At 60.6% G+C, this 26,848-nt stretch overlaps 3 protein-coding genes across 7 annotated transcripts; 1 reads left to right on the top strand and 2 right to left on the bottom strand.

The window, feature by feature from the left end:
- Positions 1 to 296: 296 nt before the first annotated feature.
- Positions 297 to 4,206, bottom strand: GTPBP3 (GTP binding protein 3, mitochondrial). Of its 2 annotated transcripts, none has more exons than XM_045553059.1 (9): positions 4,064 to 4,206; positions 3,475 to 3,722; positions 3,278 to 3,364; positions 2,987 to 3,189; positions 2,697 to 2,769; positions 2,453 to 2,596; positions 2,087 to 2,252; positions 1,529 to 1,807; positions 297 to 693 (listed from the first exon to the last, which is right to left on the bottom strand). In XM_045553059.1, the coding sequence occupies exons 1-9, from the start codon at positions 4,114 to 4,116 to the stop codon at positions 468 to 470; spliced, it is 1,479 nt and encodes a 492-aa protein (XP_045409015.1). In that variant the 5' UTR covers positions 4,117 to 4,206; the 3' UTR covers positions 297 to 467. The 2 variants fall into 2 exon arrangements, with proteins under 2 accessions (XP_045409015.1, XP_045409006.1); XM_045553050.1 differs by having other exon boundaries at positions 4,152 to 4,206.
- Positions 4,207 to 5,850: 1,644 nt separating this feature from the next.
- On the top strand, positions 5,851 to 16,541 carry ANO8 (anoctamin 8). Its single transcript, XM_045553005.1, has 18 exons — positions 5,851 to 6,154; positions 6,896 to 7,006; positions 7,135 to 7,267; positions 7,430 to 7,568; positions 7,642 to 7,738; positions 8,721 to 8,837; positions 8,919 to 9,046; positions 9,145 to 9,306; positions 9,593 to 9,745; positions 9,867 to 9,993; positions 10,114 to 10,169; positions 10,293 to 10,367; positions 11,064 to 11,894; positions 12,131 to 12,322; positions 12,443 to 12,574; positions 12,660 to 12,770; positions 14,360 to 15,026; positions 15,837 to 16,541. The coding sequence occupies exons 1-18, from the start codon at positions 6,049 to 6,051 to the stop codon at positions 16,202 to 16,204; spliced, it is 3,705 nt and encodes a 1,234-aa protein (XP_045408961.1). The 5' UTR covers positions 5,851 to 6,048; the 3' UTR covers positions 16,205 to 16,541.
- A 2,088-nt stretch (positions 16,542 to 18,629) lies between these two features.
- Positions 18,630 to 26,372, bottom strand: DDA1 (DET1 and DDB1 associated 1). 4 transcript variants are annotated; one of them, XM_045553023.1, is made up of 6 exons: positions 26,216 to 26,372; positions 21,671 to 21,751; positions 21,384 to 21,435; positions 20,292 to 20,353; positions 19,184 to 19,353; positions 18,630 to 18,933 (listed from the first exon to the last, which is right to left on the bottom strand). In XM_045553023.1, exons 1-5 carry the CDS (start codon positions 26,216 to 26,218, stop codon positions 19,243 to 19,245), a joined length of 309 nt encoding a protein of 102 aa, XP_045408979.1. In that variant the 5' UTR covers positions 26,219 to 26,372; the 3' UTR covers positions 18,630 to 18,933; positions 19,184 to 19,242. The 4 variants fall into 4 exon arrangements, with proteins under 4 accessions (XP_045408979.1, XP_045408988.1, XP_045408997.1 ...); XM_045553032.1 differs by having other exon boundaries at positions 18,630 to 18,768; XM_045553041.1 differs by having other exon boundaries at positions 18,630 to 18,768; positions 19,188 to 19,353.
- Between the last annotated feature and the right edge of the window lie 476 nt (positions 26,373 to 26,848).

The following is a 26,848-nucleotide window of genomic DNA, read 5'->3' as shown; positions in this document are numbered from 1 at the left end:
CCAGGGCCTGAATCTCTAGCAAGTCCCTGCAGGGAGCTCACGACCCCTCAAGGCAATTGCACTGCTTCCCTGTTTTGTTTTTATTTTGAGACAGGGGCTTGTTCTGTCACCCAGGCTGGAGGGAGTGCAGTGTCTTGATCACAGTTCACTGCAGCCTCCAACTCCCAGCCTCAAGTGAACCTCCTGCCTCAGTCTCCTTAGTTACGAGTATAAGCAGGCATCACCATGCCCAGCTAATTTTTCTATTTTTTGTAGAGATGGGGTCTTGCTATGTTGCCCAGCCTGGTCTCCAACTCCTGGCCTGAAACCATCCTCCCACCTTGGCCTCCCAAAGTCCTGTGATTACAGGTGTGAGCCACTGCACCCGGCCTGCTTCACTGTTTTGGAATCAGGTTCTTCCTTGACTGAATGGGAACCCCATCTGGACCAAGCTGTTCCCAGATCCCCTAAGACTCTGGGCAATCCCCTCACTTGCCCACGCAGAAGTCCCGGAAGATGATGTCCAGGATCTCCTCAGTGCCCCCTCCACCTGTGAGGCAGGTCAGGTGTCCCCGGGCCACACGCAGTGCCTCAGCTGCCAGGGCCAGGTCTTTCGACTGCTTGTAGTGGCCAAGGGCATCCAGGCAGCCTTTGAGGTGATGCTGGTGCCTTGCGCGTGTCAGGAGTGGTGAGCCTGTGGATGGGTCCCCACACCTGGAAGAGATAAGAAACATGGTTTCTGTCAACCTCTTTTATTTATTTATTTTTTTGAGACAGGGTCTCATCCTGTCGCCCCAGCTAGAGTGCAGCGGCATCATTATAGCTCATTGCACCCTCAACTCCTGGGCTCAAGTGATCCTCCTGCCTCAGCTTCCCATGTATCTGGGACTATAGACGTGAGCCATCACGCTAGGCTTTTTTTTTTTTTTTTCTTTGAGACAGAGCCTTGCTCTGTTGCTGGGGCTAGAGTGCTGTGGCGTCAGCCTAGCTCACAGCAACCTCAGACTCCTGGGCTCAGGCAATCCTCCTGCCTCAGCCTCCCGAGTAGCTGGGACTACAGGCATGCGCCACCATGCCCGGCTAATTTTTCCTATATGTTTTTAGTTGGCCAGATAATTTCTTTCTATTTTCAGTAGAGATGGGGTCTCACTCTTGCTCAGGCTGGTCTCAAACTCCTGACCTCAAGCGATCCTCCCGCCTCGGCCTCCCAGAGTGCTAGGATTACAGGCGTGAGCCACTGCGCCTGGCCTAATTTTTTAATTATTTGTAGAGACAGGGACTCATGAGGTTGCCCAGGCTGGTCTTCAACTCCTGGCCTCAAGCAATGCTCCTGCCTCAGCCTCTTAAAGTGCGGGGATTACAGGCTTGAGCCACTGTGCCTGGCCTCTCTCAACCTTTTACAACCACTGTTTGAAGGGGAAATAGTTGTACCCACTTTGTAGATACAGAAACTAAAGTCGAGGGCAAGTATGTGCCAAACAAAGCCAGTGGCTCAGCCTCCACTGGAACTTGGATCAGGGGAAGCTGGGGGTGGGTGAGTGGGGCTCACACTGCAGCCAGCTCCTTCCTCAGGGCCTCCAGGAGGCTGTGGAGCCCCTCTCCGGTCAGGCACGACAGCAGCAGGTTTGGGGGCAGGTCAGGACCGGGGCCTGGGCCCTCAGGGGGCAGCAGGTCCGACTTGTTCAGCACCAGCACAAAGCGCTGGCTGCTCTCACTGGGGCTCTGGGCTCCCACGGTGGCTACAACTGTGTCCAGGAAGTTGCGGCTGGAGGGAGAGGCCAGGTCAGAGGCGTCCAGCATGGCCACAATGACATCAGCCTGCTCCAGCCTGGGAAAGCAGAAATAACCAACTAAGTGGCGACCCCAAATTGAGCAGCTGCAGGCTCTGGGCAGGGCCGAGCCCACGAGGGCCTGCAGAGCATGAGGGGCAGGGCAAAAAGGGTGTGCCAGGGGCAGAACTTAATCAGAACCAAATCACAGAGGTCCTCACTTGAAGGAGCTTAGTGACCTTCTCTGATTTCAGGAAGAATGAAAAATAAATGCAACAGGGAGAAAAGGCAGAGGAAGGGTCCTGCGTTCCCCTCCCACCACCACCCTGTCTGCCCACCTCTCCTGGGCCCGCCGCACGCCTTCCTGCTCCACCGGCCCCGCGCCCTCCCGCAAACCCGCTGTATCGCTCAGCAGCACAGGGAACCCAGCCAGATCCACGGGGGTCTCCAGCACATCTCGAGTGGTCCCCGGCTCCGGGGACACGATGGACACAGGCTTCCGGCCTGGGGGAGGTGGTCAGAAAGGGGACAAAGTAGAGGCAAAGAAGCTCCTCCCCGAGGTTGCATCCCCAGTCTGGACAGAGCTCCCATCCACTCTGGCCTCTTCCCCAGATCTGAACAAATGAGTTTCTCAGTTCCCGGCCCCGCCCCCGGCACTAGGCCCCGCCCCATCCAGGCCATTCGCTTCACCACCTCCCACGCACTGAGCAGGTTCACCAGGCTGCTCTTGCCCGAGTTGGGGGGTCCAGTGACCACAACGTGCGCCCCTGAGCGCAGCCTCTGTCCACGCCTGGCATCTCGTAGATGTGCCCCTAGTGCCACCTCCAGCTCCCGAACTTGGATGTCCGCTGTGGGTGAGGGAAGGCAGGCAGAGGGAAGGGAGTGAGGGGGAACTTTGGGGAGTTGAGATGCCAGGTGTCCCCATCCCTCACCTCAAGGCAGACTCACCTTGCTCCAGGACACCCTCCTCCAGGTTGTCATCCTCACCGAAATCGATATAGGCCTCCACATGGGCCAGAGCCTGGGGGAGGGGAGACAATAGGTGGTGCGAGCACCTGGGAACCCACCATCTCACCTCCAATTTGCCCACGTCCAGCCTGACCTAAGGGGTCAGACTGGCGTCTCATAGGTCAGTTACTTTCGTGTAGAGAATGGATGACGAATAGGTGGAGGGCTCTCATGCAAGGGGTGGACAGGTGGGGTCTCTGAGGCAGGGAATGGGCAAATGGGGGACATGCCTTGGTGAGGTTCCGGGCCCAGCTGCGGCAGAGGTGGCCCAGCTCCCCGTCCAGCTGCCTCAGGGCCTGCCGCCGTTGTGCCTCGGTTTCTGCGTGGATCAGATCAGCTAACCCCTCCACCTCAGTCAGGTTCAGCTTCCCGTGGGCGAAAGCCCGCCTGGTGAACTCTCCTGCCTCTGCCGGCCGCAGCCCTGGCACACTGCCTGCAGGAAGGCCCCGGATCGTGAGCCCCCTGGTCCCCACCCAGGACCACTGGCAGAGCCAGGCCTCGCACCCACGGCTGCAACTCACCCAGGGCCTGCAGAATGCCGCTCACCACGGCCGGGCCTCCATGCACGTGGAACTCCACGCAGTCCTCACCCGTGAAACTTCGGGGACCTAATGTGGCAGACAGCTGAGAGTCAAGAGGGCACAGTCTGGGCAGACTCCTCGAGGGGGAAAACTGGGTCATGAGACCTAAAGGAGGCTCGGGCCCGAGGACCCCTCACCTGGGAACCAGAGCACTAGCGCGCGATCCAGAGGCTCCCCGGAGCAGGGGTCGCTGAGCAGGCGCAGGCTGGCTTTGCGGGCTGCGGGCAGGTCCCGGGGCGCCGTGAGGATCCGGAGGGCGTAGCCGCTGGCAGGGCCGCTGGTCCGGATCACAGCGATGCCGCAACGGCCTTGGCCCGAGCTCAACGCGAAGATGGTGGCCCCGGAGCTGGGAGCCGGAGCGCCGCTGCCCTGACGTCGGCACAGTCTGGAACGCAAGAGGGCGAGTCAGCGCGCCTGGAGGGCTCTGCCCCCAGAGCAGCAGGTCGACCGAGGCCTCGATGGTTGGGAGACGTCCCGGGCGGGAGCTCTGCGGCTGGGGGATGCACCGCTCGCAGGTTCTGAGGCCGGAGGGTGACCGGATTGGGAGCTCTGTGCCCAGAAGGTGACCCAGATGAGACGCGGGTAGGGGCACGGACAGACTCAGGCTCGGAAGAATGAGAATGGTAGTGGCTCTGCAGCATGGACTTGGGCCCCTATAACCCAGGGAGTGGATTTGGGGTCCAAGCTGCACCCCATGCTGTCACACCCCTTCCCCGGTCGTCCCACCTGTGAGGCCAACGTGCCGCTCGGGCAGCCAGGGTCCACAACCCCCGCCACATGGATTTACAACCTGCAACCCCCCTGCCCGACCTGCCTGTGTGGTTTCATGTCCGGGCAGGAGGCCCCGCCCACTTCGAGGCATGACGGGTAAAGTGCTCGACGATTCTCGACTACTATTGGGCGCCATAGGAGACATCCCGCCCACCGACTGAAAACTTTCGTTTCCATTGGCTGGCGCAAGGGAAAGAGGGCGGGGGCTCCACCGGGCGGGTGCAGCCAACTGTTGTTCCCCGGGCAACAGTAGACCGACCATTTAGGGTCCTAGAGCGGGCGGGGGGAGGGAATCCGAGGCAATGGAAATGAGCTGAGAGGACAGAGATTGGCACGGAGCGCTAGTTACGGCGAGGCGAGGGTTAGGCGAGTCAAGGACCTACGTGCGCTCAGTTTTCCCGTCCGAGAACCGAGGGGCTGCACCTCTCTGCGCCCAGGTTGAGACCGGAAGCTCAGAGCAGCTCAGTGACTGGGAGGGATGAGTTCCGGGGAACCCACACCCTGGCCCAGGGAAAATCTTGCCCGAACTTCTGGGAAGATTCCTACTAGCTTTTCCTGGAACTCTGCAGATTCTCTTTCCTCCCCACCTCTCCCTCTCGCCGTTCCCTCGGCCTCGGATGGTCTCCCTCATTTGACAAACTCATCCTCAAGGTCTAGCTCCAAGATCCCCTCCTCCTCCAGGAAGCCCTCCGGGAACCCCCAGCACAGCCCACTCTCCCATCTGGGCTTCCGTGACTATCCCTCTGACCCAGGTCTGCACCTGCAGAGCCAAGTGTCCGGTCAGTCTCTGGCTCCCCGAAAGCCAGACAGGGCAGCCTCGGAGATTCCCTTCAGGTTGGCCCAGGACAGCGCTAGTCGCGGGACAGGGCGCGGATGGTGGGATTCCAGGCACCAGCTGGGCGGGTCTTCCGGAGCGCCTTCGCTCGGCCGATTCTGCGGTTCTCGGCCAGAGCGGGCGCGCGGTGCGCTCTCGCTGGGGCGGGGGGAATCTGTCGGACGGGCTAGAGCTCTAATGCCCCATATCCGCCCTGCTGGTTTTCTCAGCTGTAAAATAGCGACGAACGATGACACTCTCCATGTCTGGTTGTTCCATCGGTAACAAGTATGCACCAAGTGCCTACTGTGTGCCGGGCATAGAGAACCAGACCTAACATTTTAGGGTCACTGTACCCCGTGTCACAGTTTGGACATACTGAACATTTATGCTTTCATCTGAAATTTACATTTATCTAGGTGGACTGTTTTTATTTGCTACACTTGACAACTCTATCGGATCTTTTCTAAGGGGGTTACATCCTGAAGGGAGTAGGGGTTAAGTGGGCAAAGAGAGCATGAAAAGTGTCCTAGGCCGCTGAGTGGCGTGCACAAAGGTCCTGACACAGCACCTGCTGTAATTTGCAGTCCTGCGGTGGCGTTGAGGTTATTACCACCAGGAATCTCCTTTGACCAGGCCCGCCCCCTCCCACGTCCTGCCGTAGTCAAATCACGCATATCTCACATTCCAAACCGCGCCTCCGGAGTCCGGGTTTTACAGAGGGGGAAACTGAGGCTCTGGGGCGGGGACTAGAATGCGACGTGGGTGGAGACGAGTCGGAGAATGCACCACCGGTGCGGGCGGGGACGAGCACCAGAGAGCGAGGTGGGCGGGCGAGAACGAAACCCAGAAAACAACACGGGCGGAGACAAGAACCAGAGAGCGAGGCGGGCGGGCGGAGGCGAGAACCAGAAGAGTGACGCGTGCAGGGCTGGGAAGAAGAATCGAGGTTCGGCTCGGGCGGGGACGAGAAGCAGCGCTCGGGCGCTCGAGGACGGCGGCCCGCGCGGGCGGGCGCGGCCTTTGTCTCCTCCTCCCGCGCGCTCAGCCGCCGCACCCGCCCCATGAGCCCGCGGCCCCCCGGTGCCCGGGCCGCTCGCAGCCCCTGACCTGACCTGTCCTCGCCATGTCCGAGGCCGCCTCCGGCTCTGGGGGCACGTCCCTGGAGGGCGAGCGTGGCAAGAGGCCCCCGCCGGAGGGCGAGCCTGCGGCCCCGGCGTCCGGAGTTCTGGGTATGTGTGCGGCTGCTGGACCAGATCGGGTGCCGGTGCCTGGGTGCCCGCGTCGGCTGGATGGGGAGGAGGATTGGGGTCAAACCTCTCTGGCTTGGTGTCCCGCGGAGGGGCTGCCTCCTCCCGGCACTGCGGCTGCGGCCCGGGTGGGGCTGGGACAGTGCAGCGGGCCGGGGTCCCGGCGCGGAGACGCGGACACGCCCCTCTGAGAGCCCCAGTCTGGGGCTGCGCCCCGCCACCCCGGGGCTGTGGGATCGTGGCGGGGCAGGGATGTGTTTGAGAGCCTCGAGGAGGATACAGAATCATACGGTCCTGAGTTCAAATCCCAGCTCGACTGTGACCTTGGGCGGGTGACGCTCTGGGCCTCAGTTTCCCCACCTGTGCAATGGGGGTAAGAACCGCACCCAGTTCCTGGGGCTGCTGTAGGGACGCGCTGTCATAACGTGAAGTGGTCGGGGCTGCTAGTGAGCGCCCTATCGATTGTGGTTTCGGAGGCGACGCTGGGCCTCCAGAATGAGTAAGATTCACAGGAGAGGATCTGGGGGGAGTGGCATTCCTGGAGTGGGGCTTGGCTGGTGCAAGGACGCGGAGGGAGGAAAACGAGCCAAGGCCAGTGTTCTCAGGGCCTTGAATGCCAGGCAGAATGCTGAGGAGCCCTGGTGGGGGCTGGAGGAACCAAAGCTGGAGGCTGGGGTCCAGTCCCAGGGCAGCCTGACCCGGGCCTGCCACGCCATCCCCCAGATAAGCTTTTCGGGAAGCGACTCCTGCAGGCGGGTCGCTACCTGGTGTCCCACAAGGCATGGATGAAGACGGTGCCTACAGAGAACTGCGACGTGCTGATGACCTTCCCAGGTACCCACGCCCGCGCGCCCGGTGCCCAGATGCGGCTCTCCTGAGCTCGGCTTCCCAGAGCGGGAATATGCAGGAGGCCTTGGGCCCCCCGCGTGGCCAGAGCCATCGGTCCCTGTGCCCCTTGGCAGACACAACGGATGACCACACACTGCTATGGTTGCTGAACCACATCCGCATGGGCATCCCCGAGCTCATCGTGCAAGTCCGCCACCACCGTCACACACGAGCCTACGCCTTCTTCGTCACCGCCACGTACGAGAGGCAAGTGTCCCGCCTGTCTCCTGTCGCGGAGCCTGCCACTCAGTCCCTACTCTTCCTGGTGTCGCCCTGCGTGAGGCTCAGGGGGCCACCGGGGGCACCGCGCTCAGCTCCAACGGCCAGCCGGGCCTGCCCTTGAGCCCGCCTCCCGCACCCTCCCCGCAGCCTGCTCCGAGGGGCCGACGAGCTGGGCCTGCGCAAGGCCGTCAAGGCCGAGTTCGGTGGGGGCACCCGCGGCTTCTCCTGTGATGAGGACTTCATCTACGAGAACGTGGAGAGCGAGCTGCGCTTCTTCACCTCCCAGGTAAGCCTGGCACCCGTGGCCCGCGCACACCCAGGGTGTGCTGGCCCCTAGGTCACGCCCTGTTGCCCCCCAGGAACGTCAGAGCATCATCCGCTTCTGGCTGCAGAACCTGCGTGCCAAGCAAGGCGAAGCACTCCACAACGTGCGCTTTCTGGAAGACCAGCCAATCAGTGAGCAAGGCGGGGCTGGCACTCCAATCACAGGCAGAAAGTTGGGTGGGGCTCTTAGAGGACAACCTATCGGAGCAGGAGGGTGGGGCCTATGGCCAACCAGTCAAGGGTTGACAAAGAGTTGGGCAACCAATGGGCTGGAGGGGCGTGGTCTTAGCATAAGGGTGGGGCTTATCTTGGAGAGGCGGGTCCCGGCCAGGCTCTTTTCTGGGTCTGGGATGTGGCAGCGGCGGGAACCATGGACAGCGCTCCACATACTGTGCGGTGAAGCCCTGGGCCTTGGTTTCCCCTCCAGAAAACTGAGCCGCTGCAAGTTCACCTTCTGATGCCAACTTTGTACCATTCCTCAAACGTTTGGGGCCACAAACTGAGGCCAAACAGCTTTATTTAAAAACATAGTTTCCGGCCGGGCGCGGTGGCTCACGCCTGTAATCCTAGCTCTGGGAGGCCGAGGCGGGTGGATCGCTCGAGGTCAGGAGTTCGAGACCAGCCTGAGCAAGAGTGAGACCCCGTCTCTACTAAAAATAGAAAGAAATTATCTGGCCAACTAAAAATATATATACAAAAAAATTAGCCGGGCATGGTGGCTCATGCCTGTAGTCCCAGCTACTCGGGAGGCTGAGGCAGTAGGATCGCTTAAGCCCAGGAGTCTGAGGTTGCTGTGAGCTAGGCTGACGCCACGGCACTCACTCTAGCCCGGGCAACAAAGTGAGACTCTGTCTCAAAAAAAAATAAATAAATAAATAAAAACATAGTTTCCCATTCGGACCCCACCCTACTGATTCCTTCCTTGCCCGCCCCTAAACCTCCCAAATTCTAAAGGAGAATCAGATGTTCCAGCCACGCAGAATTCCTCCCCTGGGAAGAGCCTCTGCATTTAAGAGCAGACAAAAAGCTGTGACTTGGGTTTCAGACAAAGGGGGCTGGTCAGGCTGGGCTCAGGGTGGAGGAGCTCGGGTCACCTGTGCTCGTCCCCCTACAGTCCCCGAGTTGGTGGCCCGTGGGATCATCCAGCAGGTGTTCCCGGTCCACGAGCAGCGTATCCTGAACCGCCTTATGAAGTCATGGGTGCAGGCCGTGTGTGAAAACCAGCCTCTAGGTGCGGTCTGGGGTGGGGGATTGTGGGGGAGCCCAGCAGGCAGACAGGGGGTAACTGGGACACACCTCTGTTCCCTGGCAGATGACATCTGTGATTACTTTGGTGTGAAGATTGCCATGTACTTCGCCTGGCTGGGCTTCTACACGTCGGCGATGGTGTACCCAGCTGTCTTTGGCTCCGTCCTGTACACGTTCACAGAGGCCGATCAGGTACCAGGTGGGGGCCAGGCAGGGACTAGGGGGCCCAAAGTCACCCTCCTCCCTGGGCTGGCCTGGCCAACAGCTCAACTGTCCTCCACCACCCACAGACAAGCCGGGACGTGTCCTGTGTGGTCTTCGCTCTTTTCAATGTGATCTGGTCAACGCTGTTCTTAGAGGAATGGAAGCGGAGGGGTGCCGAGCTAGCCTACAAGTGGGGGACACTGGACTCACCCGGGGAAGCCGTGGAAGAGCCACGCCCCCAGTTCAGGGTCAGTCGGGGGCTGAGTTCAAGGTCATGGAAAATTTGGTAAAGGAGAGAGGGTGCACGTGGAGGGCACTGCAGGAGCTGTGAAGTATGGTTGGTGTGCACAAAGAGGGAGTGCTCTGCATGGGGAGTGGAAACTGCAACTGAGAGACTTGGAAGGGTGCCCTAGGTGGGCGCAGGGAGAGAGCAAAGGCATGGCAGGACACTGAGTTCTTACGATCAGGAAACATGTGTGGGGCAGAGGTGGCCCTTCTGGTCTCACGCTGGGCCGGGCCTCTGCCCACCATCAGGGGGTGCGACGCATCAGCCCTGTGACACGAGCTGAGGAGTTCTACTACCCGCCCTGGAAGCGGCTGCTCTTCCAGCTGCTCGTCAGCCTCCCACTGTGCCTGGCAAGCCTTGTCTGTGTCTTCCTGCTCATGCTTGGCTGCTTCCAGCTGCAGGTGACCCCCGATTCCCCCAACCCTGCCTTGACCCAACTGGGCGACTACCTACCCAGCTCCACCTCGAGCTGAGCCCGGCCAGCGGGGTGAGCCTCGAACCCGCGACCCCCCTGCTTCGCAGGAGCTGGTGCTCAGCGTAAAGGGGCTGCCCCGCCTGGCCCGCTTCCTGCCCAAGGTGGTGCTGGCCCTGCTCGTCAGCGTGAGTGCCGAGGGCTACAAGAAGCTCGCTGTCTGGCTCAATGATATGGGTATGCCCTGCCAGGGGGCCCGGCTCCCCACCCGGGGGAGGAAGGTCCCCACCACCGTTTGGGATCCTTGCTGTCCTGGGGGATCAGGGCCGCCCACTTACTGTCCACCTCGGCCCCTAGAGAACTACCGGCTGGAGAGCGCCTATGAAAAACACCTCATCATCAAGGTTGTCCTGGTGAGTCGTGGCCAGCAGGCAGGCCAGGGACAGCAGGGGGACGTGGGTCTGTGTGGGGGCACAGGGAGGGCTACTGGGACGTGGGGGGTACCGGGGTGAAGGCCGCCTGCCTATTTCCTTCAGTTCCAGTTTGTCAACTCCTACCTGAGCCTCTTCTACATCGGCTTCTACCTCAAGGACATGGAGCGCCTGAAAGAGGTGAGATCCCGTCCCCATGGCTGCCAGCGGGGGCCAGAGCTGGCTCAAGGGGTCCAAGGGCTCTCCAGCCCCTCCCCTCCCTCCTCCATCCTTCTCTCCTCTCTGTCGTCATCCGTGCGTCCTCTCTCTGCCTGTCACCCCCCCATCTGTCCGTCCACCTGTCCGTCGGTCCCTCCACAGCTCCTGCTCGTCCTGTCCCTGTCCCAGAGCCTCGAGCGGCAGCTGCGGGCAGTGCTGGTCCCGCTCGTGGCCCTGCGGTTCCGCCTGCTCCTCCTCTCCCTCCAGGGCCTCCTTCTCGCGGCCCGGGCCAAAGTATGGGCAGGGGGCGAGCCTCTGGGGCCTGCCAGGGAGGGCAGCCTGGCTGTGCGGGGGTGGAGGGGTGGGCTGAGGAAGCCCAGCTGAGGCGCATGCGCGGAGGGGATCCGGCTCAGCCAACCCGGTGCAGGTGGCTGGGGGTCCCGCCTCTCCCTCCCCGGGACGGCTGGGGCGCTGTGGCCTGCCAGGCTGCGGTGCGGGCAGCTGTGAACGGTGGCTGAGTGCTGGTGTCCGGGCATGTCCGCAGGGGCAGAGTTACAAATCGGGTCCAGTGTGTGTGTCTGGGTGCAGGGCTCCCCGACGGTGCCCCCTGCTGGCGCCCAGAGCCCCGCCTGCCCCGCCTGCCCCCCATGCTCCTCTCTCCGCCCCTCCTGCCCCCAGATGCTGGCCACGCTGCTGATCACCCGCCAGTTCCTCCAGAACGTGCGAGAGGTCCTGCAGCCGCACTTGTACCGGCGGCTGAGCCGTGGCGAGCTGGGCGTGCGGGCCATCTGGGAGCTGGCCCGCGCCCTGCTCGGCCTGCTGAGCCCGTGGCGCCCCGAACCCCGCCGCCTAGAGCCCCAGGCTGAGGAGGGTGGTGGCAGCGGCGCTGGGGGGGGGCGCAGGTGTCTCAGCGGGGGCTGCGGGGCACCCGAGGAGGAGGAGGAGGAGGAGGAGGAGGCGGCCACGGTGGAGAGGCGGCCGGCAGGGGAAGGCGGGGAGGTGGGGGACGGGGCTCGGGGGAGGAAGGAGGAGGAAGAGGAGGAGGAGGAAGAAGACGACGAGGAAGAGGAGCAGGAGGAAGAGGAGGGCGAGGAAGGTGGCCTTCTAGACTGCGGGCTCCGGCTGAAGAAGGTCAGCTTCGCCGAGCGGGGTGCCGGGCGGCGCCGGCCTGGCCCAAGCCCGGAGGCCCTCTTGGAGGAGGGGAGTCCCACCATGGTGGAGAAGGGGCTGGAGCCCAGTATGTTCACGCTGGCCGAGGAAGACGACGAGGCGGAGGGGGCTCCCAGCAGCCCTGAGCGGGAGCCCCCAGCCATCCTGCTCCGCCGGGCAGGAGGTGAGGGCCGAGACCAGGGACCTGACGGTGGCCCGGACCCGGAGCCCAGCTCCAGCGGCGACTCCACCTGGAGGCAAAGTCGGCAGAACCGGTCGTCTTGGATTGACCCTCCCGAGGAGAAACACTCGCCCCAGCTCACCCAGGCAGAGCTGGAGAGCTGTATGAAGAAGTATGAGGTGAGGAGGGGCTAGTGCACACAGTCCGAGGGTGGAGGTGGTGGGAGGGGATGATAACGGGCCCTAGCGCTGTCGTGATGCTGCAGGAGGGGGAGGTCCAGCCGGATAGAGCCCTCTGGACTGACTGAGGAGGGGGAGCCACCCTGGGTGCCCACGGGATTGTCTGAGGGAGCCAGGCTGGGTGGAAGGTAGTCCGAGGGAGGAGGTGTGCAGGTCTGACACTTGCCTGCCTGCAGGACACGTTCCAGGACTATCAGGAGATGTTCGTGCAGTTCGGCTACGTCGTTCTCTTCTCATCTGCCTTCCCCCTGGCTGCGCTGTGCGCCCTGGTCAACAACCTCATTGAGATTCGCAGTGACGCCTTCAAGCTGTGCACGGGGCTACAGCGGCCCTTCGGCCAGCGCGTGGAGAGCATCGGCCAGTGGCAGGTGGGAGGGAGGCTAAGGTCTCTGAGCCACGGCCAGGAGGGAGCCAGGGTGCAGCAGGGAGGAGCTGGGGACTCAGGGAGGCCAGCCAAATCCTGCCTGAGCCCCCCTGCCGCCCTGCAGAAGGTGATGGAGGCCATGGGTGTCCTGGCAATCGTGGTCAACTGCTACCTAATCGGCCAGTGTGGACAGCTGCAGCGCCTATTGCCCTGGCTGAGCCCAGAAGCAGCCATCGTGTCCGTGGTGGTGCTCGAGGTGCGGCTGGTGGGTGGGCCCTGGGAAGCCGGGAGGCAGGAGCGCAATCCCAGAGCCTGCAGCCACCTCTCTGCCATCCCCACAGCACTTTGCTCTGCTCCTCAAGTACCTCATCCATGTGGCCATCCCCGACATCCCAGGCTGGGTGGCCGAGGAGATGGCCAAGCTGGAATACCAGCGCCGCGAGGCCTTCAAGGTACATGGGCCTGGGCCAGGCTCACCTTACTCATTCTCTTGGTGGGACTTCGCTAGTGACAGATCTCGGCTTTCAGATCTCAGCCACCGGCTCCTTAGCATGAGGGCACACACACAGATGGCACAGAGGCAGGTGTGATCATTAGTGCTCACAATGGCCTGGTCGCTCCCAGTGTCCCAGTGGCATCCAGGACCAGGCTGGCCCTCAAGAACATTCTGTCATCTCCCAGCTCCCCTGACAGCATCCCCACTGGGAGCTGGGGACATGATGGATCCTTCTAGAAGCCCAGTGTCTTCCACATTCTTCAGAAAACGGTAGAATGGGCCAAGAAGCTCCCAGCTTCCTTGCCGGTGGCAATGCTCTGTGTGGGCACTGTCCGTGTAGCCCTAGCTACCTACAGGCAGTGAGTGAGCACGTTGTAATTGGGGCTGGTGCGAATAAGAAACAAAATTTTGACGGGGTGCGGTGGCTCACGCCTGTAATCCTAGCCCCCTGGGAGGCCGAGGCAGGTGGATCGCTCGAGGTCAGGAGTTCGAGACCAGCCTGAGCAAGAGCGAGACCCCGTCTCTACTAAAAATAGAAAGAAATTATCTGGCCAAATAAAATATATATAGAAAAAATTAGCCGGGCAAGCTACTCGGGAGGCTGAGGCAGGAGGATCGCTTAAGCCCAGGAGTTTGAGGTTGCTGTGAGCTAGGCTGACGCCACGGCACTCACTCTAGCCAGGGCAACAAAGCGACACTCTGTCTCAAAAAAAAAAAAAAAAAGAAAAGAAACTAAATTTTTATTTTATAGAATCTTAATGATTAATGATTTTTTTTCTTTGTTTTGAGACAGAGTCTCACTCTGTCACCCTGGGTAGAGTGCTGTGGCATCATCATAGCTCACAGCAACCTCAAATGCCTGGCCTCAAGTGATCCTCCCACCTTTGCCTCCCCCCACCTCTGCTTCCCTAGTAGCTGGCACTATAGACGCCCAAGCCATGCCTCCCTAATTTTTCTATTTTTAGTAGAGACGGGATCTCACTCTTGTTCAGGCTGGTCTCGAACTCCTGGGCTCAAGCAATCCTCCCACCTCGGCCTCCCAGAGTGCTGGGATTACAGGCGTGAGCCACCAGGCCTGGCCACAAATCTTAATGAATTTAAATTTATATTGACAAGGTCTCGAATGGCTATTGGCTACCAGGTTGGACCGCGGGGACGGTAGTCGGCTCTAGTCAGGGCTCTGTCTGGCACAGGGCGGGCCGGGGACAGAGTTGGTGGCCAGTGAATATTTGTTTTATTATTAGTTCCCCGAAAGCACTGGTGTGGGTCCAGGGATTCAGTTGGTGCTCAATAAGTGTTTGGATCTCTTTCCCCCTTCCTCCCAGAGCCCCAGCGTGGGTCCAGGGATTCCGCTGGCGCCAATAAGCATTTTAATCTCTCCCCACTTCCCCGGAGAGCCCCATCATGGGCCCAGGGACGCAGTAGGCATCCAATAAGTATTTGGATCTGCCCCCACTTCTGCGGACAGCCCGGCTTGCGCCGGGCCTCAGCTGGTGCCGCTAAGACCCCTCTTCCCAGTCCCGTAACGCCTGGCTCTACCTGCAGAGACACGAGCGCCAGGCGCAGCACCGCTACCAGCAGCAGCAGCGGCGGCGACGGGAGGAAGAGGAGCGCCAGCGCCACGCAGAGCACCACGCCCGGCGGGAACGCGACGCCAGTGGCCGGGAGGAGGCGAGGGCTGAGGGCCCTGGGCTGGACCCCGCTGCCTCGGAGAAGGCCTCTGCCAAGGCCAAGGGTGGCGGGGCGGGCGGCCACGGGCCCGAGAGGCCCAAGCGCCCGGGATCCCTGCTGGCGCCCAACAACGTCATGAAGCTGAAGCAGATCATCCCGCTCCAGGGCAAGTTTCTGTCTTCAGGGGCCGCGTCCTCACTGGCTGCTGCAGGCTCCAGCGCCGCCCCCCGGCCGTCTCCCGCCCAGTCGCCCACGGGCAGCGACACACGCCTGCCAGCCTTCCTCAGCTTCAAGTTCCTCAAGTCTCCCGAGACCCGGCGGGACTCTGAGCGCAGCCACTCGCCACCCAAGGCCTTCCACGCCGGCAAGCTCTTCCCCTTTGGCGGGGCCCGGGCTGAGGCCGGGTCCAACGGGGCGGGCGGGCAGGCCCGGCCAGACGGGACCCCCAGCGGTGGTGGCAGCCGGGCCCAGAGGAGTGGGCCAGTGGACGAGGCCGCGGCTGAGGAGCTGGAAGCCCCCCGGCCTGAAGAAGAAGGCTCAGGTCACAAGCTTTAACTCGGGGGTGGGGACGCCAGGCCGGCTCTAGGGCTGGGGTGGGTGTCAGGCATGGGGAGAGGGGCTGAAGGGGGCCAGGTCTCTGGTACCGGAGGGGTCTGGGTCCATGTAGTAAATGGATCCTCTCAGTCAAAGCCTATTCCATATCTTAGGGCCCTGTGATAGCCTGGAGCCCTGTGCCTGACCCTGTCATGCCCAGGGAGGGACAGCAAAGCCCCCAGGGCATCCCCACCAAGCTCCGGTGCCAGGAGAGATGAGGGAGGCCCCTCACCACCTGGCTCACCCACTCCTGCCCCCACACTCAGCTCACTCTGGGGGGACTTGGACCCCCAGGCCTCTATGCAAACCCCTGCCCTGCCCCCCAGCTGTTCAGGGAGGCCTTCCTTGGAGATGGGGTGCTGGGACTGCACACCCAGGGAGCTCGGGGCATTCAGCCACAGGCTGCACCCACATGTGTGCTGAGCAGAGGCCCAGGCCTCACTGCCCTGGGACCACTGTCCCTATCACACCTCACCCACCCTAGCCCCAGCCCCAGGGAGCCTAAGAGGTGGCAGCAGTGCAAGGAGATAGGTCAGAAGCCAGAGGAACTTCCTCAAATGTCCTCTCCCCCGGGACTGGGCAGGCCCGTGCCCAGAGGCAGGGCCTGCACCCAGAGACGCCCACCCTGTCTCTGACCAGAAGCAATAAGGCCCTTCATGTGCCTGGAAGCCCAGGAGGGAGTGTGGGCAGGGTCGCCAGCCTGGTAGGGTCCGGCGGGGGCGGCATCTCCCCGGAACAGCCCCTCTCGCCTCCGCAGGGACAGCACTGGCCCCCGTGGGCGCCCCTGCCCTCCGCAGCCGCCGCAGCCGGAGCCCGGCGCCGCCACCACCACCAATGCTGCTGCCCCGACGCCCGACGCCGCCTGCCGGCTGCTGGCAATGGGACGGGCCATGGGGCTGCGGGGGCGAGGGCACCGCCCTCCTCCAGGCCCCAGCCACCGAGTGCCCGCCGTGTGCCCTGGCTGGGCCCCCGCCTGCCCTTCAGCCCCTGCCAGGTGACACCAGCTTCTACAGCCTCCTGCCCCAGCCACTGCCGGCCACCTCGGAATCGCCCGAGGCCCCGGCACCCAGCCCAAGCCCCAGCCCCAGCCCCCAGGCCGTGTGCTGGCCCAGCGGCTGGCATTAGCTCTGCCTGCCCGCCCTGCCTTCTCTTCTTATATGCAATATCAGTCCTTCACAGGGGTGGCCGGCCCAGAAAATGCAAAATGCGCTTTGGCCGCCAACAGCCCCCAGTATTGGCCGGCACCCCCCCCACCCCGTCTGCCGTTTTCCTTTCTACCAGCATGGGCGAGCCAAAAGGAAACCCACAAACCCAACAGAAAATACACACACACAGAATAGGCAATTATTTATTTGTTTTTAATTTATTTTGTCATATTTTTGTAAAACGGCAGAAATGCAATAAAAAGTATATTTCAACAAGTGCCTGAGGTCAGAGCAGTGGGAGGGAGTGTGGGGGGCCCGGGTGGGCATCCCTCTGGTCCTGGCACAGGCCAGCTTGACCCTTGGGGGCCTCCTTCCAAGAACTGGGTCTCGGGGCCACAGATGGAAAACTCCAGGCTGCACCGCCTCTGAAACGGCCCAGATTCAGGGGCCCAGTGCCACCCTGGCTTCAGCCACTTAAGCAAAGAAAGAAATCTCAAAGTGCTGAAAAGCTTCAGCAATTTAGGCATAGGGCTTGTGTCCCAAACAGACCTCAGCCTCAAACAGGGATGGGGGTTGGTTTGTTAAGAGGCAGCACTTTCTGGAATGCCAACAGGGGTGCCAGGAACAGCAGGAGGAACTTGGGATGTGAACATCAGAAGGCACCTGGCACCCGAGGCCACCATGGTCCCAGAGTTGCAATATTGAGAAGATGGCACATTCGGGCATCCCCCAACAGAAACAGGGTGGTGTTGGGGAGCAGCTGAAATGTCCCACTATGGGATGGATGTCAGACCCAAGTCACTGGGAAGCTTCGCTGTGCGACTCAGGAACGGGAACATGATCTCTCAGACCCTCATGTCTGTCTGGAAGGAGAGGACAAATGTGTCTGTATGCAAAGGCTAAGGGCACGGAGCCCAACGCGGCCGCACCACAGGGCTAGGCCCAAGAGACGGGCTGGGGGAGCCAGTGTGAGGAAGGGGCTTCAGGAGGCTGTGGAGAAGTTGGGGTACACTGGAGACAGGAGAATGGGATGTGCAAAGGCAGAGGGGTGTGGGAAGGCAGAGTTTGGAGTCTGGGGGAACATCAGGGTAAAGGGGACCCCAAAGGCAGTGGGAGCCAGGGAGGGCATGTGCCCAGGGGTCTGTCACGACCGGTCCAGGAGTTGTAGGGGGAGGCAATAGGGAGGCATAGGTGGGACATGGCCTGGGACCCCCATCCAAGGGAGCCGAGGCAGGAGAGGGGAAGGAAGGGCCACCTGGCAGCTATGGCAGAGCCAGGGGCAGACAGAAGCCCCAGGAGACGGGACCCAGCCCCTCAAAGCGGGTTCTGGGGGCTGGAGAGGCCTGGGCAAGCCAAGGGGATGGGTGAGGCTGCCGCTTGTTCCCACTCTGGCCCCTGGCCTTCGAAGCCGAAGTCCCACAATTTCAGTCACTAACGAACGGTGATACCACAAGCCTGTCCAGGGCCAGACCAAGCCCTGGGACTGGGCATTCCCAGCTGGTCCGTGAGCCTCAGGGGAGCTCAGCCCCAACTGGCACCACTACCAGCAGCCAAGCTCGCGCTTCCTGAGCACCTGCCGTATGACCACAGACAGGACCCACAGTGTAGACACCAATGGCAGCTTGGAGGCAAAGCCACTTGTCCCCACGGCACAGCTGGGTGATTGCACTGGGCCGGGGCTGGCTCAGCTACTCCCTGTGTGATGACAGGAACCAACCCCAGCACCGCCCCAGGAGAACTGGGCAGGGCCCTCCACAGTGGTAATGTGGGGTGGGCGCCCCTTCCCCAGCCCGGCATCTCCTGTAGCTCTGAGGCCACGACACTCACCATCCCAAGGCCCCAGTACTGAGGCCCAGAGTCTCAACGCCCCTACATCCCCCAGCTCAGCCCCAAACCCAGCCCAGCTGGGGGAGGAGGGTCCCCATGAGTGGCCATGGCACTTGGTATACCTCCTCTCTGACCCAGGGGCAGTGAGGCCAGACCACTCGGGCTGGCTGGCCACACGTGCCAAATGCCATCTCTGCTGTCGCCATGCCTCGTGGGACCAGCAGAGCCCCCAAGACCCCAGGCAAGGCTGGGCCGTCTCTGCAGTGGCTGGTGGGCATGCTGCCCTGCTCGGCTGTGTCCTGAGCACAGGACTGACCACAGCTCCATCCTCAGTGCCACCGACCATCTCTCAAGGATGACCTGGTCATCAGGGATACCGTGACAGGGGAGGTGGAGGGGCTGGTCCAGGCGGGTCTTGGCCTTGAGCGTGGTGGCCGCAGCAAGCCCACCAGAGAATCCAGCTGGGGGTCCCCAGGGCCCCGGCACGGGGGCCCCTTCTCTCTCCTCTTGGTGATGACAGGACGACTCTCGAGGTCTCCGTCCTCTGGGGCCAAGGTGTGTGGAGCAAAGACTCAAGGTCGAGTAGGAAAGATCCTTTTATTGGGGTGGACACGGAGCACGCACTAGTCCATGATAAAATGACTTAGGAGAAAGATCCGGAAAGGCCGATGCTCCCCGCACACACACTCAGAGTGAGGTCTGGGCACGGAATAGTTCCTGGTGGAGCGTGAGACAAGGCCGAGTCTCAGAGGCCTGAACCGGTGGGTGGGGGTAGAAGGCTGCTCAGCTGTCCAGGTGAGCCGGGTCCCCCGGCCCCCAACCCTGCTGCCCGGCTGCAGCACAGCCCCCAGCGCGAGACCCTCACAGACACACTCTGGTTCTCTGGAGGAGAACAGGGGGGCAGGAGGGGGTGAGTGATGGGGGGCGGTGAGGAACAATGTTATTGTTTTCTTTGAAAAGCATCTACCAACATCACACTACTGGGCCTGACATCCCCTTTAACCAACGCTTGATACATGTTACAGCATAAATAAAAACTCAAGGAAAATAAATACATCGGCTCCTATGAGGTTGGAAGTGATGTGGACGGTGGGTGTGCGGGGGCCGGCGGGGAGGTGGGCGGGGCGCTTACACACGTGGGCAGGTGGGCAGGTGAGCAGACAGGGTAGAGGCCCCCGTAGGGAGTGAGTCTTAAGTGTCCTCGTGCATGTCTGGGCTGTCGGTCCGAGCCACCTTTCGGGGCGGTGCTGAGCTCTCGCCTTCAAGCTCCACTTGCTCCTGGTCTCTCTTCTTGGCAGCATTCTGGGGACAGGGGAAGACAGGGCTATGAGTCCCAACGCCAGCCTACACCCCTGCAGTGGCGTCACTGACCTGGGTGTGGAGTAGACAACGTGACCTAGGGACCCTGGCTGAGCAGCCCCTCCTGCCACCAGGACCTGCCGGTTAAGCCCTGCCCAGAGCAAGCCCTGGATCCACAGCCAGGGACAGGCAGGCACTTCCTGGGCACCGTGGGGAGTCACCATCACCGTCACAAGGGCCCATGCACGGCCGGCTTCTCAAACACTTGGAGCACGATCCACTGATCCCCCTGGCCCCAGGAGCCGCCATGGAGGAGGGAAGTACTCAGGTTTGGGAAAATCTCCCTTCCCTGCTGGGGGCGTCAAAGCCTGTGGGGCTGGGGAGGAGGATAGGGGTTGAGCCAGGCAGCCTGGATTTTCGGAAGCAGTCATTTCATCACAGGGTCCCCTTCCAACCTTGCCCAGGGCAGGTCGCTGTCCAGCGTTCAATGTTAGGTGAAAAAACAAACTGACCATATTACAGAACAACATGCAGACATTTCCACTGGAAAAAAAAGTCCTGTCTGTCAGAAAGGCAACCTCTGGGTAGCGGGGGCGGGCGGGACACCAGAGCCTGGGGAAGATGACTTCACCGCAGTCACACACTCTCGTATCCCCTAGATTTTTAACCGCATGTATACATTTCACCATTCAGAGAAGATTCTAGGTCACACCAATAAAGTCTACCTAATGCCAGGGCTGCAGGAGGCCTGGCCTCCAGCCTCCTCAGCACCACAGCCTTGGAGCGGGGCACGCTCTTCCCTCCCCTGGATTGCCTGGTGAACACCTACTCAGCCCTCAAAGCCCCACACAGGCTGCCTGAGTGCTTCCCCCACTCAGAACCCTCTGCAGGGCACCACGTCTCTTTTCCCCAGTCCCAGCACCGGAACCCGCACGCCTTACTTTTTTGTCCCATTGCTGATGTAGGTAGCGCAGAAGGATGTTTGTCTTTTCTGTCACAATGACTAAGGAGGAAAGACAGAGAAAGTCACAGAAGAGGCAGCAAAAGGAGCTGGCTGCGGTGGTCCAGCCTCCTGGACGGGCCCTGCTTCCTGCTTGCTGACCTGTCTCTGCCCTAAGTAGTCTTTCAAAGGCTGGAAGGCAGTGGCCCCACCTGGGGAGATTTCCAAAAGCCTAGCAATTTCACTTCCGAGTGCACACATGGCCACTCGGAGGCCTGAGCCAGCTGCTCCCTCAGGTCCCTGCTTCCTGCATGCGGAGACCCCATCCTCGGGCGGGGGACAAGCCCCAGCACACAGGTGTTTTTGCAGGTGGACCAGGACCACAGCACTACACAGCAGTGTCCAGTGACCATGAATCCCACCCAGCAACGTCCAAATGGATGGATTCTTTTTTTTTTTTAAGGGACAGAGTCGGGTTATATTGCCCAGGCTGTACTCCTGGGCTCAAGTGAGCCTCCCACCTCAGCCTCCCGAGTAGCTGGCTTGGATTCGTTTTTACCAGTTAAAACATCACAACCATGTCCTCCTGCTCTAGGGGCCCCTCCACCTGGACCTCTTTCCCCTCGCTGCCTACCCCAGGCCTGGCTGGGTCCCCACCCCAGGCCCCTGTCACCCTCTGCTCTGCTGCCTCTCAATCCAGCAACACTCATCTTAGGGTCTAAGTTCTTGTCTGACTTGACCTGAATGGGAGGGGACAGGGCTAATGAGCGGTACACAAGGGCCAACTCGGCCCCATCTGGGCTGGATAGGGATGCCAGCGTGTGTGGCACCCCAAGGAGCCCACAGAAAACTGGTCTCCTGCTGCTCTGAGGGAGCAAATGAGCATCTGCATGTGCACCCCTAGCCCAAAGCCCCCACAGGCCACCTCCTGCACCTCCCCCGAGGCCGCCCCCACCCAACCCTGCAGTAGCCTAACGTGAACCGGAGCTAAGTCTGGCCTGGGCGGGGCTGGAGGTCACCTCTGCCTGCCACGTGGTGGTCTCTGGACCCCGCCCTCAGCAGCCAGGATGGGACAGACCGACAGGCCACTTACTCTGTTCAGACGGGTACTCTCGAGTGGGCAGGTAGACTGAGGGACGTCGGTTCTGCAGGAGGGTTGAGAAGGGGTGGGTTAGGAGAGCAGGCGGGCCTGGGGTCCCCTCACCCCTCAACTCAGCACCTACCCTTCAGTGCAGACTAGAAGACACACAAGGATGTGGGGTGGGGCTTGGCTTGAAGTTCAGCCTCAGTTGTGGCCAACACCCCGATCGGGGGACACACGCCACCACTAGCCCCCCAGCAGTTCCCCCAACCCCTCCCAGCTCCAAAACACACACTCACCGAAGCTTTGCACACGGAGTCAGCATGAAATCTACTAAAGTTGCTTTTGTTGTAGACAGGCAAACCTTTCAAAAAATCTGCCTAGAAGATATAGAAGATGGTAAGTGAGGAACCGGGCAACATCCAGGGTCATCCCTTGAGCACCTACAGGAGACGGGCTCCCAGGGACTTCTGGTTTCCTTCTTCCCACTTTTCTTTGTGGGTCACGTTTTCCAGAACACATCCCTGAGCTGGCTGCTACGAGCATGGCCATGACCAGAAAAAAGTAACCAACCTGGGACAAGTGCACATTCTCCTGGGGGAGTCCTCATGACAGCCCCATAACTAGGCAAGGGGTGGGGAAATTGAGGCTTGGAGAGAATGGGCCACTTGTTAAAAGTCGCACTGAGCAAGGAAGCAGCAGAGACAGAGCCCTCCTAAGAGCCCATGATGAGGTCCACCTTCGACAGAGACCTAGGATGGAGAAAGACTCGTCCATCAAAAGAAACCCCACTGGCCAGGGTGACAGTAAACGGGGATCGGGGAGCCCAGGCCTGGTCCATGGAGCCTTGGCCATGCAGAGACAGGAGCTCAGCGTTCGCCAAACTTCCAATGTCCGAGTGAACCCAGAAATCCAAGTTTGAATGTGTTCTTTCCAGGTTTTTAAAGCTAGCTCAGCTTTTTAGAAAACACCGTGCAGACTGAAGTAACCAGGTCTGTGACTGGTCAGCTTGGGGGCTGCTCATGGGGTCCCCACGCCCCGAAGTTAGCCCCAATGCCTGAGCTTACCACGTAAGGGGAGGATGCTTTGTCCATGGCATGGGGAGAGGGCCAGAGCCTGAGAGGGAGCAGGCTGTCCCCTCCCTGCCAGTGGCTTCCTGGGGCAGGGGGCTCAGCTGCCCAAGTTTTCAGGTCCAGGTGGCTCCAGGTAGCCATCAACAACAGAATCTGTTCACTCTTCCGAAGGCTTTTTTTTTTTTTTGAGACAGAGTCTCACTCTTGTAGCCTGGGATAGAGTGCAGTGGCGCAATCACAGTTCACTGCAACCTCCAACTCCTGGGCTCAAGGGATCCTCCTGCCTCAGCCTCCCGAGTAGCTGGGACTACAGGTGCCACCACCATACCCAGCTAATTTTGCTATTTTTAGTAGAGATTGGGTCCCACTCTTGCTCAACCTGGGCTCAAGCCATCCTCCTGCCTCAGCCTCCCACAGTGCTAGGATTACAGGTGTGAGCCACCACGCCTGGCCAAGAAGCCCTCTTTGACCTGATACTGTTGGTCAGGCCTGGGGTGGGATGGCAGGGAGGGGTATGTCTAGTATAGGGTCCCCCATGCCCTGTCCTGGCTCAGGGCCTTCCTGAACCCCATCTCACTATGTACAATCTCATGACCTAACCAGGCAGGAGGTGGTGCTTCCCTGTCAAAGACAAGGAGACTGAGGCAGAGAGGTTACATGTGACCCATCTGAGGTCACCCAGTCTCAGCAAGAAAACAAGGGAGCCAATTTGAACCCAGGTCTGGCCAACCTCAGAACCCAAGCTCCTTCCGTTCTGAAACATGCCTAAAAATTGAGGGCTTGGAGGCCCTACAGGTTACTGGGCAGGAGGGATAATCCATCTCCATCCCTGAGGCCCAAGAGAGCCGCCCTAGGGGAGGCTACTGTTCAGACAATTTCCCACTACCCTCTGGGGACAGGCAGGAGCAGCAGTGTCCTCACCTCCGTGAGGTCCAGCCCCTCCTCTGCTGGGCCAGCCTGGGAAGTTGGAATGTGGCCGGGTGGGCCTCCTCTTCCCACCCAGGACGTGGCCCTCACATCTGGCTGACCTATTACCCTGGGGACAGCTCAAAGTCCCTCAAACCTGCCTCTGCTCCCATCCTAGGACCCAGCCCCAACTCAGCCAGAGACTGTGGGGTTAGCTTCATTCATTCAGCAAGGTTTTCTTGGGCCCGTACTATGTGGCGGGCCCTGGCCAGGTACCAGGGCACTGGGGTGTGGGGTGACCTTCAACAGACCTGCTCCTGGCCTCACTGAGCACCCACTGCATCAGGGCCACTGGTGTGGATCAAACAGCCACACAGTGAATGGGGAAGCAGCTATGGGGACAGGGTGCCTCTAGGGCACCGTTTAAGGCCTAGGACAATGGAGGGTAGAGGTCTGGCCTGCTCCGAGGTGGTGATGCAGGTGCTGAGATCTTAAGAGTGAGAAGAGGTCCCTGTGCCCCTCCACAGTCCTGGCCCAGCTTGGCCCCTGCTGGTCTCTTGTCACACACACCTTCTGCCACCCTCCAGGAATGTCCCTCTTTTCTCTGTGTGGGAAACACCTGCCAAACCCCCGCCCCGACCCCTTCACTTCCCCACAACTCAGGAGACTCTTCCAGAGCCTCACTCACACCCGGACAAGGTCATGTGTTTACACATCCACCTCCCTCACTGGGCTGGCACCTCCCTGAGGGCAGGACTCAACCCTGGGCCCCTGGAGGGGCTCACGGCGGGCTGGGCAGGTGAGTGTTGAGAGGTGCAGGAACCCAGACCTCCTGCACTCAATGCTGGCTGGGGCCCTCCCCGTATGACCTCCCAGCCTGCTGGCCTCCCCTGTGAAATGGGGCGTTCCAATAGGGCCACCGCGCGGGGTTGTTCTGAGTCTCAACAAGATAACACAGGGAAAGCTTTGCACAGAGCGCCCTGGCGAGGTCAGCTATGAGCATCAGTGCCTTTCTGCCAAATAACTGAATGAAGACCGAATAGAGGGCACCCTTTCTGTCAGCTAAGCTGGAAAACAAGGCCTCAAGACATGAGAGGAAGTCCTCACCTCAGCCAAGCAAATCCCAGCCACAGCTGGGCCCTGAAGCCATCTACTGCCTCAGCAAACATGCACTGAACACCCATATGCCAGTCCCACTGCAGGTAGCCCACCAATGACCCAAAGCGAGAGGAGGAAAAGAAACAGTGTACCAACAGAGGAGAGACATGGAAGCCTCTGGCAGTTGGGATGGGCCTCACTTACAAGAGGAAGAGCACTCCAGACAGAAGGAGGAGCAGGTGCAAAGGCCCTGGGGTGGTGGAACATGGAGTGACTATAAGTGAAATGTCTAATGTGGCTGGAGCTCATAGACTGAGGGGTGAAGAGGGGTGCAGATGAAGTCACAGAGGTGGGCAGGGGCCTTGGGGGTACAGGGTGTGGAGCTAGAAGCCCCTGAAGTGTTCTATAAGCTAGAAAGTTGTACAATCTGATCTACATCTTTAAAAGCCCCTTCTGGGATTAGGTGAATTACGGAAGGCCAAATGTGTGGGATCAAGGCAAGAAGACCAGGGAAAAGGCTGGTGCAGGCACCCAGGCAGGGACTGGGGAAGTAAGGGCAGTGGCAGCACATGGACCAGGGTGGGAAGCTATGGATGGCTGCAGGTGTGTTCTGTGTGCACAGCCAACAGAATCCTCTTGTGAGGATGGGTGTGGGGAATGAAGTTGTACCGACGAGTCAAGGACAACACTCAGGCTCGGGGACCCACACACTAGGAACCCACTTTCTATTTCCTTCTTCTGACAGGAAGTCTTCCTTTGCCCACTCCCCCCCCCACATTCCAAGGACTGTGGATGGTGGGCTGGGACTCTAGGTCAGGGGACAATGGGCCCTTCACTTATCTTAACTGAACCTCTATCACCCCTGCCAGCCCTGAGGATGCCAAACAGTCGGGGGCTGGGGAGGGACTTTAGCTCAACTCTAAGGCTGGGTCACTGTCCTACTTTACAGTTGGGGAGGCCGATGCCCAAAGCACAAGACCCATATCCCAGCACAAGTGAGTGCCCCAAAGGAGATTTTAACCTCCCAACAGCCAGTTTCAGATTATTCCCACTTCAAGATGAGGAGAAAGCTGGGAGAGGATGTCATCAGCCCCGAGTCGCCCAGCTCATCTGTTAAGCATTCACTGTCCTAAGCCCTTTACGACATCAGTTCCCTAAACTGTCACAACCCTATAAGGTTCGGACTATCACTACCCTGGTTTAACAGGGACAGGCCCTGGGCATCGGAGAGATGGAGTTGTTCACTCTTAGGGGCAGGTGGTGGCCCAGAATGGCGGGGGTGGGGTCAGGGCCCTGAGGGGACGGGGCAGTCGAAGATGTCACACTTCCTTTGGCGACAAAGCCCCGCATGTCGAGATGTCAAGCCCCCTCCCCTCGCCCCAACGCCCAGGCTGGCCTCCCAAACTCTCCCGAACGGAAGAGGCCCAGGTCCGGAGCGCTGAGGACAAAGCCAGAGCTGGGAGGTCTCAGGGGACCCCATTCCCACCCCAAGCGATTTCCCGGGGGAGCTGCGACCCGGAAATGAATGAGTTGTCAGGGCCTGGAATCCTAGATAGGGTCAGGGGTCGGAAGAGGGGATTGGGGCGCGGTCAGCAGGGTCAAGGCAGGGTCCGGGGGTCGAAGGTCACAAGTCAGAATGAGGGGCGGGGCCGGGCCTGAAGGGGCTGGCAGGGCGGTGAAGGGCCTCGGGAGATACTAGAGGTGGGTGGGCCCACGGCGCCATTTTGTCGAGTGGAGAGGGAGTACGGGCCCGGCGGCCATCCTCACCATCTTCTGTTTCCTCCGTCGCCGCCTCAGCCACCGCCTCAGCCACTGCCGCCGCCACCACAGCCGCCTTCTTAGTCGCCGCCGCACAGTAACTTCCAGCCACAGCACAACCAATACTGATGGCGCCACCGCCCCTCCGTCATTGGTCCGCACCCTACCCCCGTCCCCATAATATGGCCTCTGCGTGCTCCCATTGGCCATGTCCGGCTAACTCACGCGCCCATTGGCCACCACGCCCCCGCCCTTCGTGATCAAGTTCGGTTGAGAGAGCAAAACTCCGCCCGATGGTTGGATGCGACGGGAAGTGACATCCGGAAGTGGGCGGAGGCCGCGCCCACCAAGTCTCCTGGGAGTTGTAGTTCACAACCCCAGGAAGGTCCGCGGGTCTCTGCTCTTTCTGGTGTTTATTGTTTTTAGACCGTGTCTTTTGAGGTTGTCACAGCAACTGCAGAAGTCGGGAACTGTAACACGAGGACCAACCTTGAGTTCCAGCATATTTAGACCACTCCCGCGCTAGCTGCTTGAATTACCTTTGAACTGACAACTCACACCCCCTTGATTGAACATCTCCCGTGGCTCCCTAAGGATCCAGTCCCACTTCCTCGGCCCCAATTATAGGCCCCGCTGGCCCCT

This window comes from Lemur catta, chromosome 1 (genome assembly GCF_020740605.2).
Source record: "Lemur catta isolate mLemCat1 chromosome 1, mLemCat1.pri, whole genome shotgun sequence".
Lineage (NCBI taxonomy): Eukaryota > Metazoa > Chordata > Mammalia > Primates > Lemuridae > Lemur > Lemur catta.
The sequence above is the reverse complement of the archived record's forward strand: the minus strand, read 5'-3'. Positions and strand labels throughout refer to the sequence as shown.

What these genes read in the sequence shown, in the direction of transcription:
- GTPBP3 (XM_045553059.1), bottom strand. Translation starts at nt 4,116, where the DNA reads ATGTGGCGGGGGTTGTGGACCCTGGCTGCCCGAGCGGCACGTTGGCCT. An exon ending in CGGCATTCTGCAGGCCCTGG is followed by an intron (nt 3,190 to 3,277) that starts GTGAGTTGCAGC and finishes GCCTTCCTGCAG; the next exon opens with GCAGTGTGCCAGGGCTGCGG. An exon ending in AGGAAGGAGCTGGCTGCAGT is followed by an intron (nt 694 to 1,528) that starts GTGAGCCCCACT and finishes TATCTCTTCCAG; the next exon opens with GTGTGGGGACCCATCCACAG.
- ANO8 (XM_045553005.1), top strand. Translation starts at nt 6,049, where the DNA reads ATGTCCGAGGCCGCCTCCGGCTCTGGGGGCACGTCCCTGGAGGGCGAG. An exon ending in GTCACCGCCACGTACGAGAG is followed by an intron (nt 7,268 to 7,429) that starts GCAAGTGTCCCG and finishes CCCTCCCCGCAG; the next exon opens with CCTGCTCCGAGGGGCCGACG. An exon ending in TCATCATCAAGGTTGTCCTG is followed by an intron (nt 10,170 to 10,292) that starts GTGAGTCGTGGC and finishes TATTTCCTTCAG; the next exon opens with TTCCAGTTTGTCAACTCCTA.
- DDA1 (XM_045553023.1), bottom strand. An exon ending in AGAGTACCCGTCTGAACAGA is followed by an intron (nt 20,354 to 21,383) that starts GTAAGTGGCCTG and finishes TTTCCTCCTTAG; the next exon opens with TCATTGTGACAGAAAAGACA. An exon ending in ATCAGCAATGGGACAAAAAA is followed by an intron (nt 19,354 to 20,291) that starts GTAAGGCGTGCG and finishes CCCTGTCCCCAG; the next exon opens with AATGCTGCCAAGAAGAGAGA.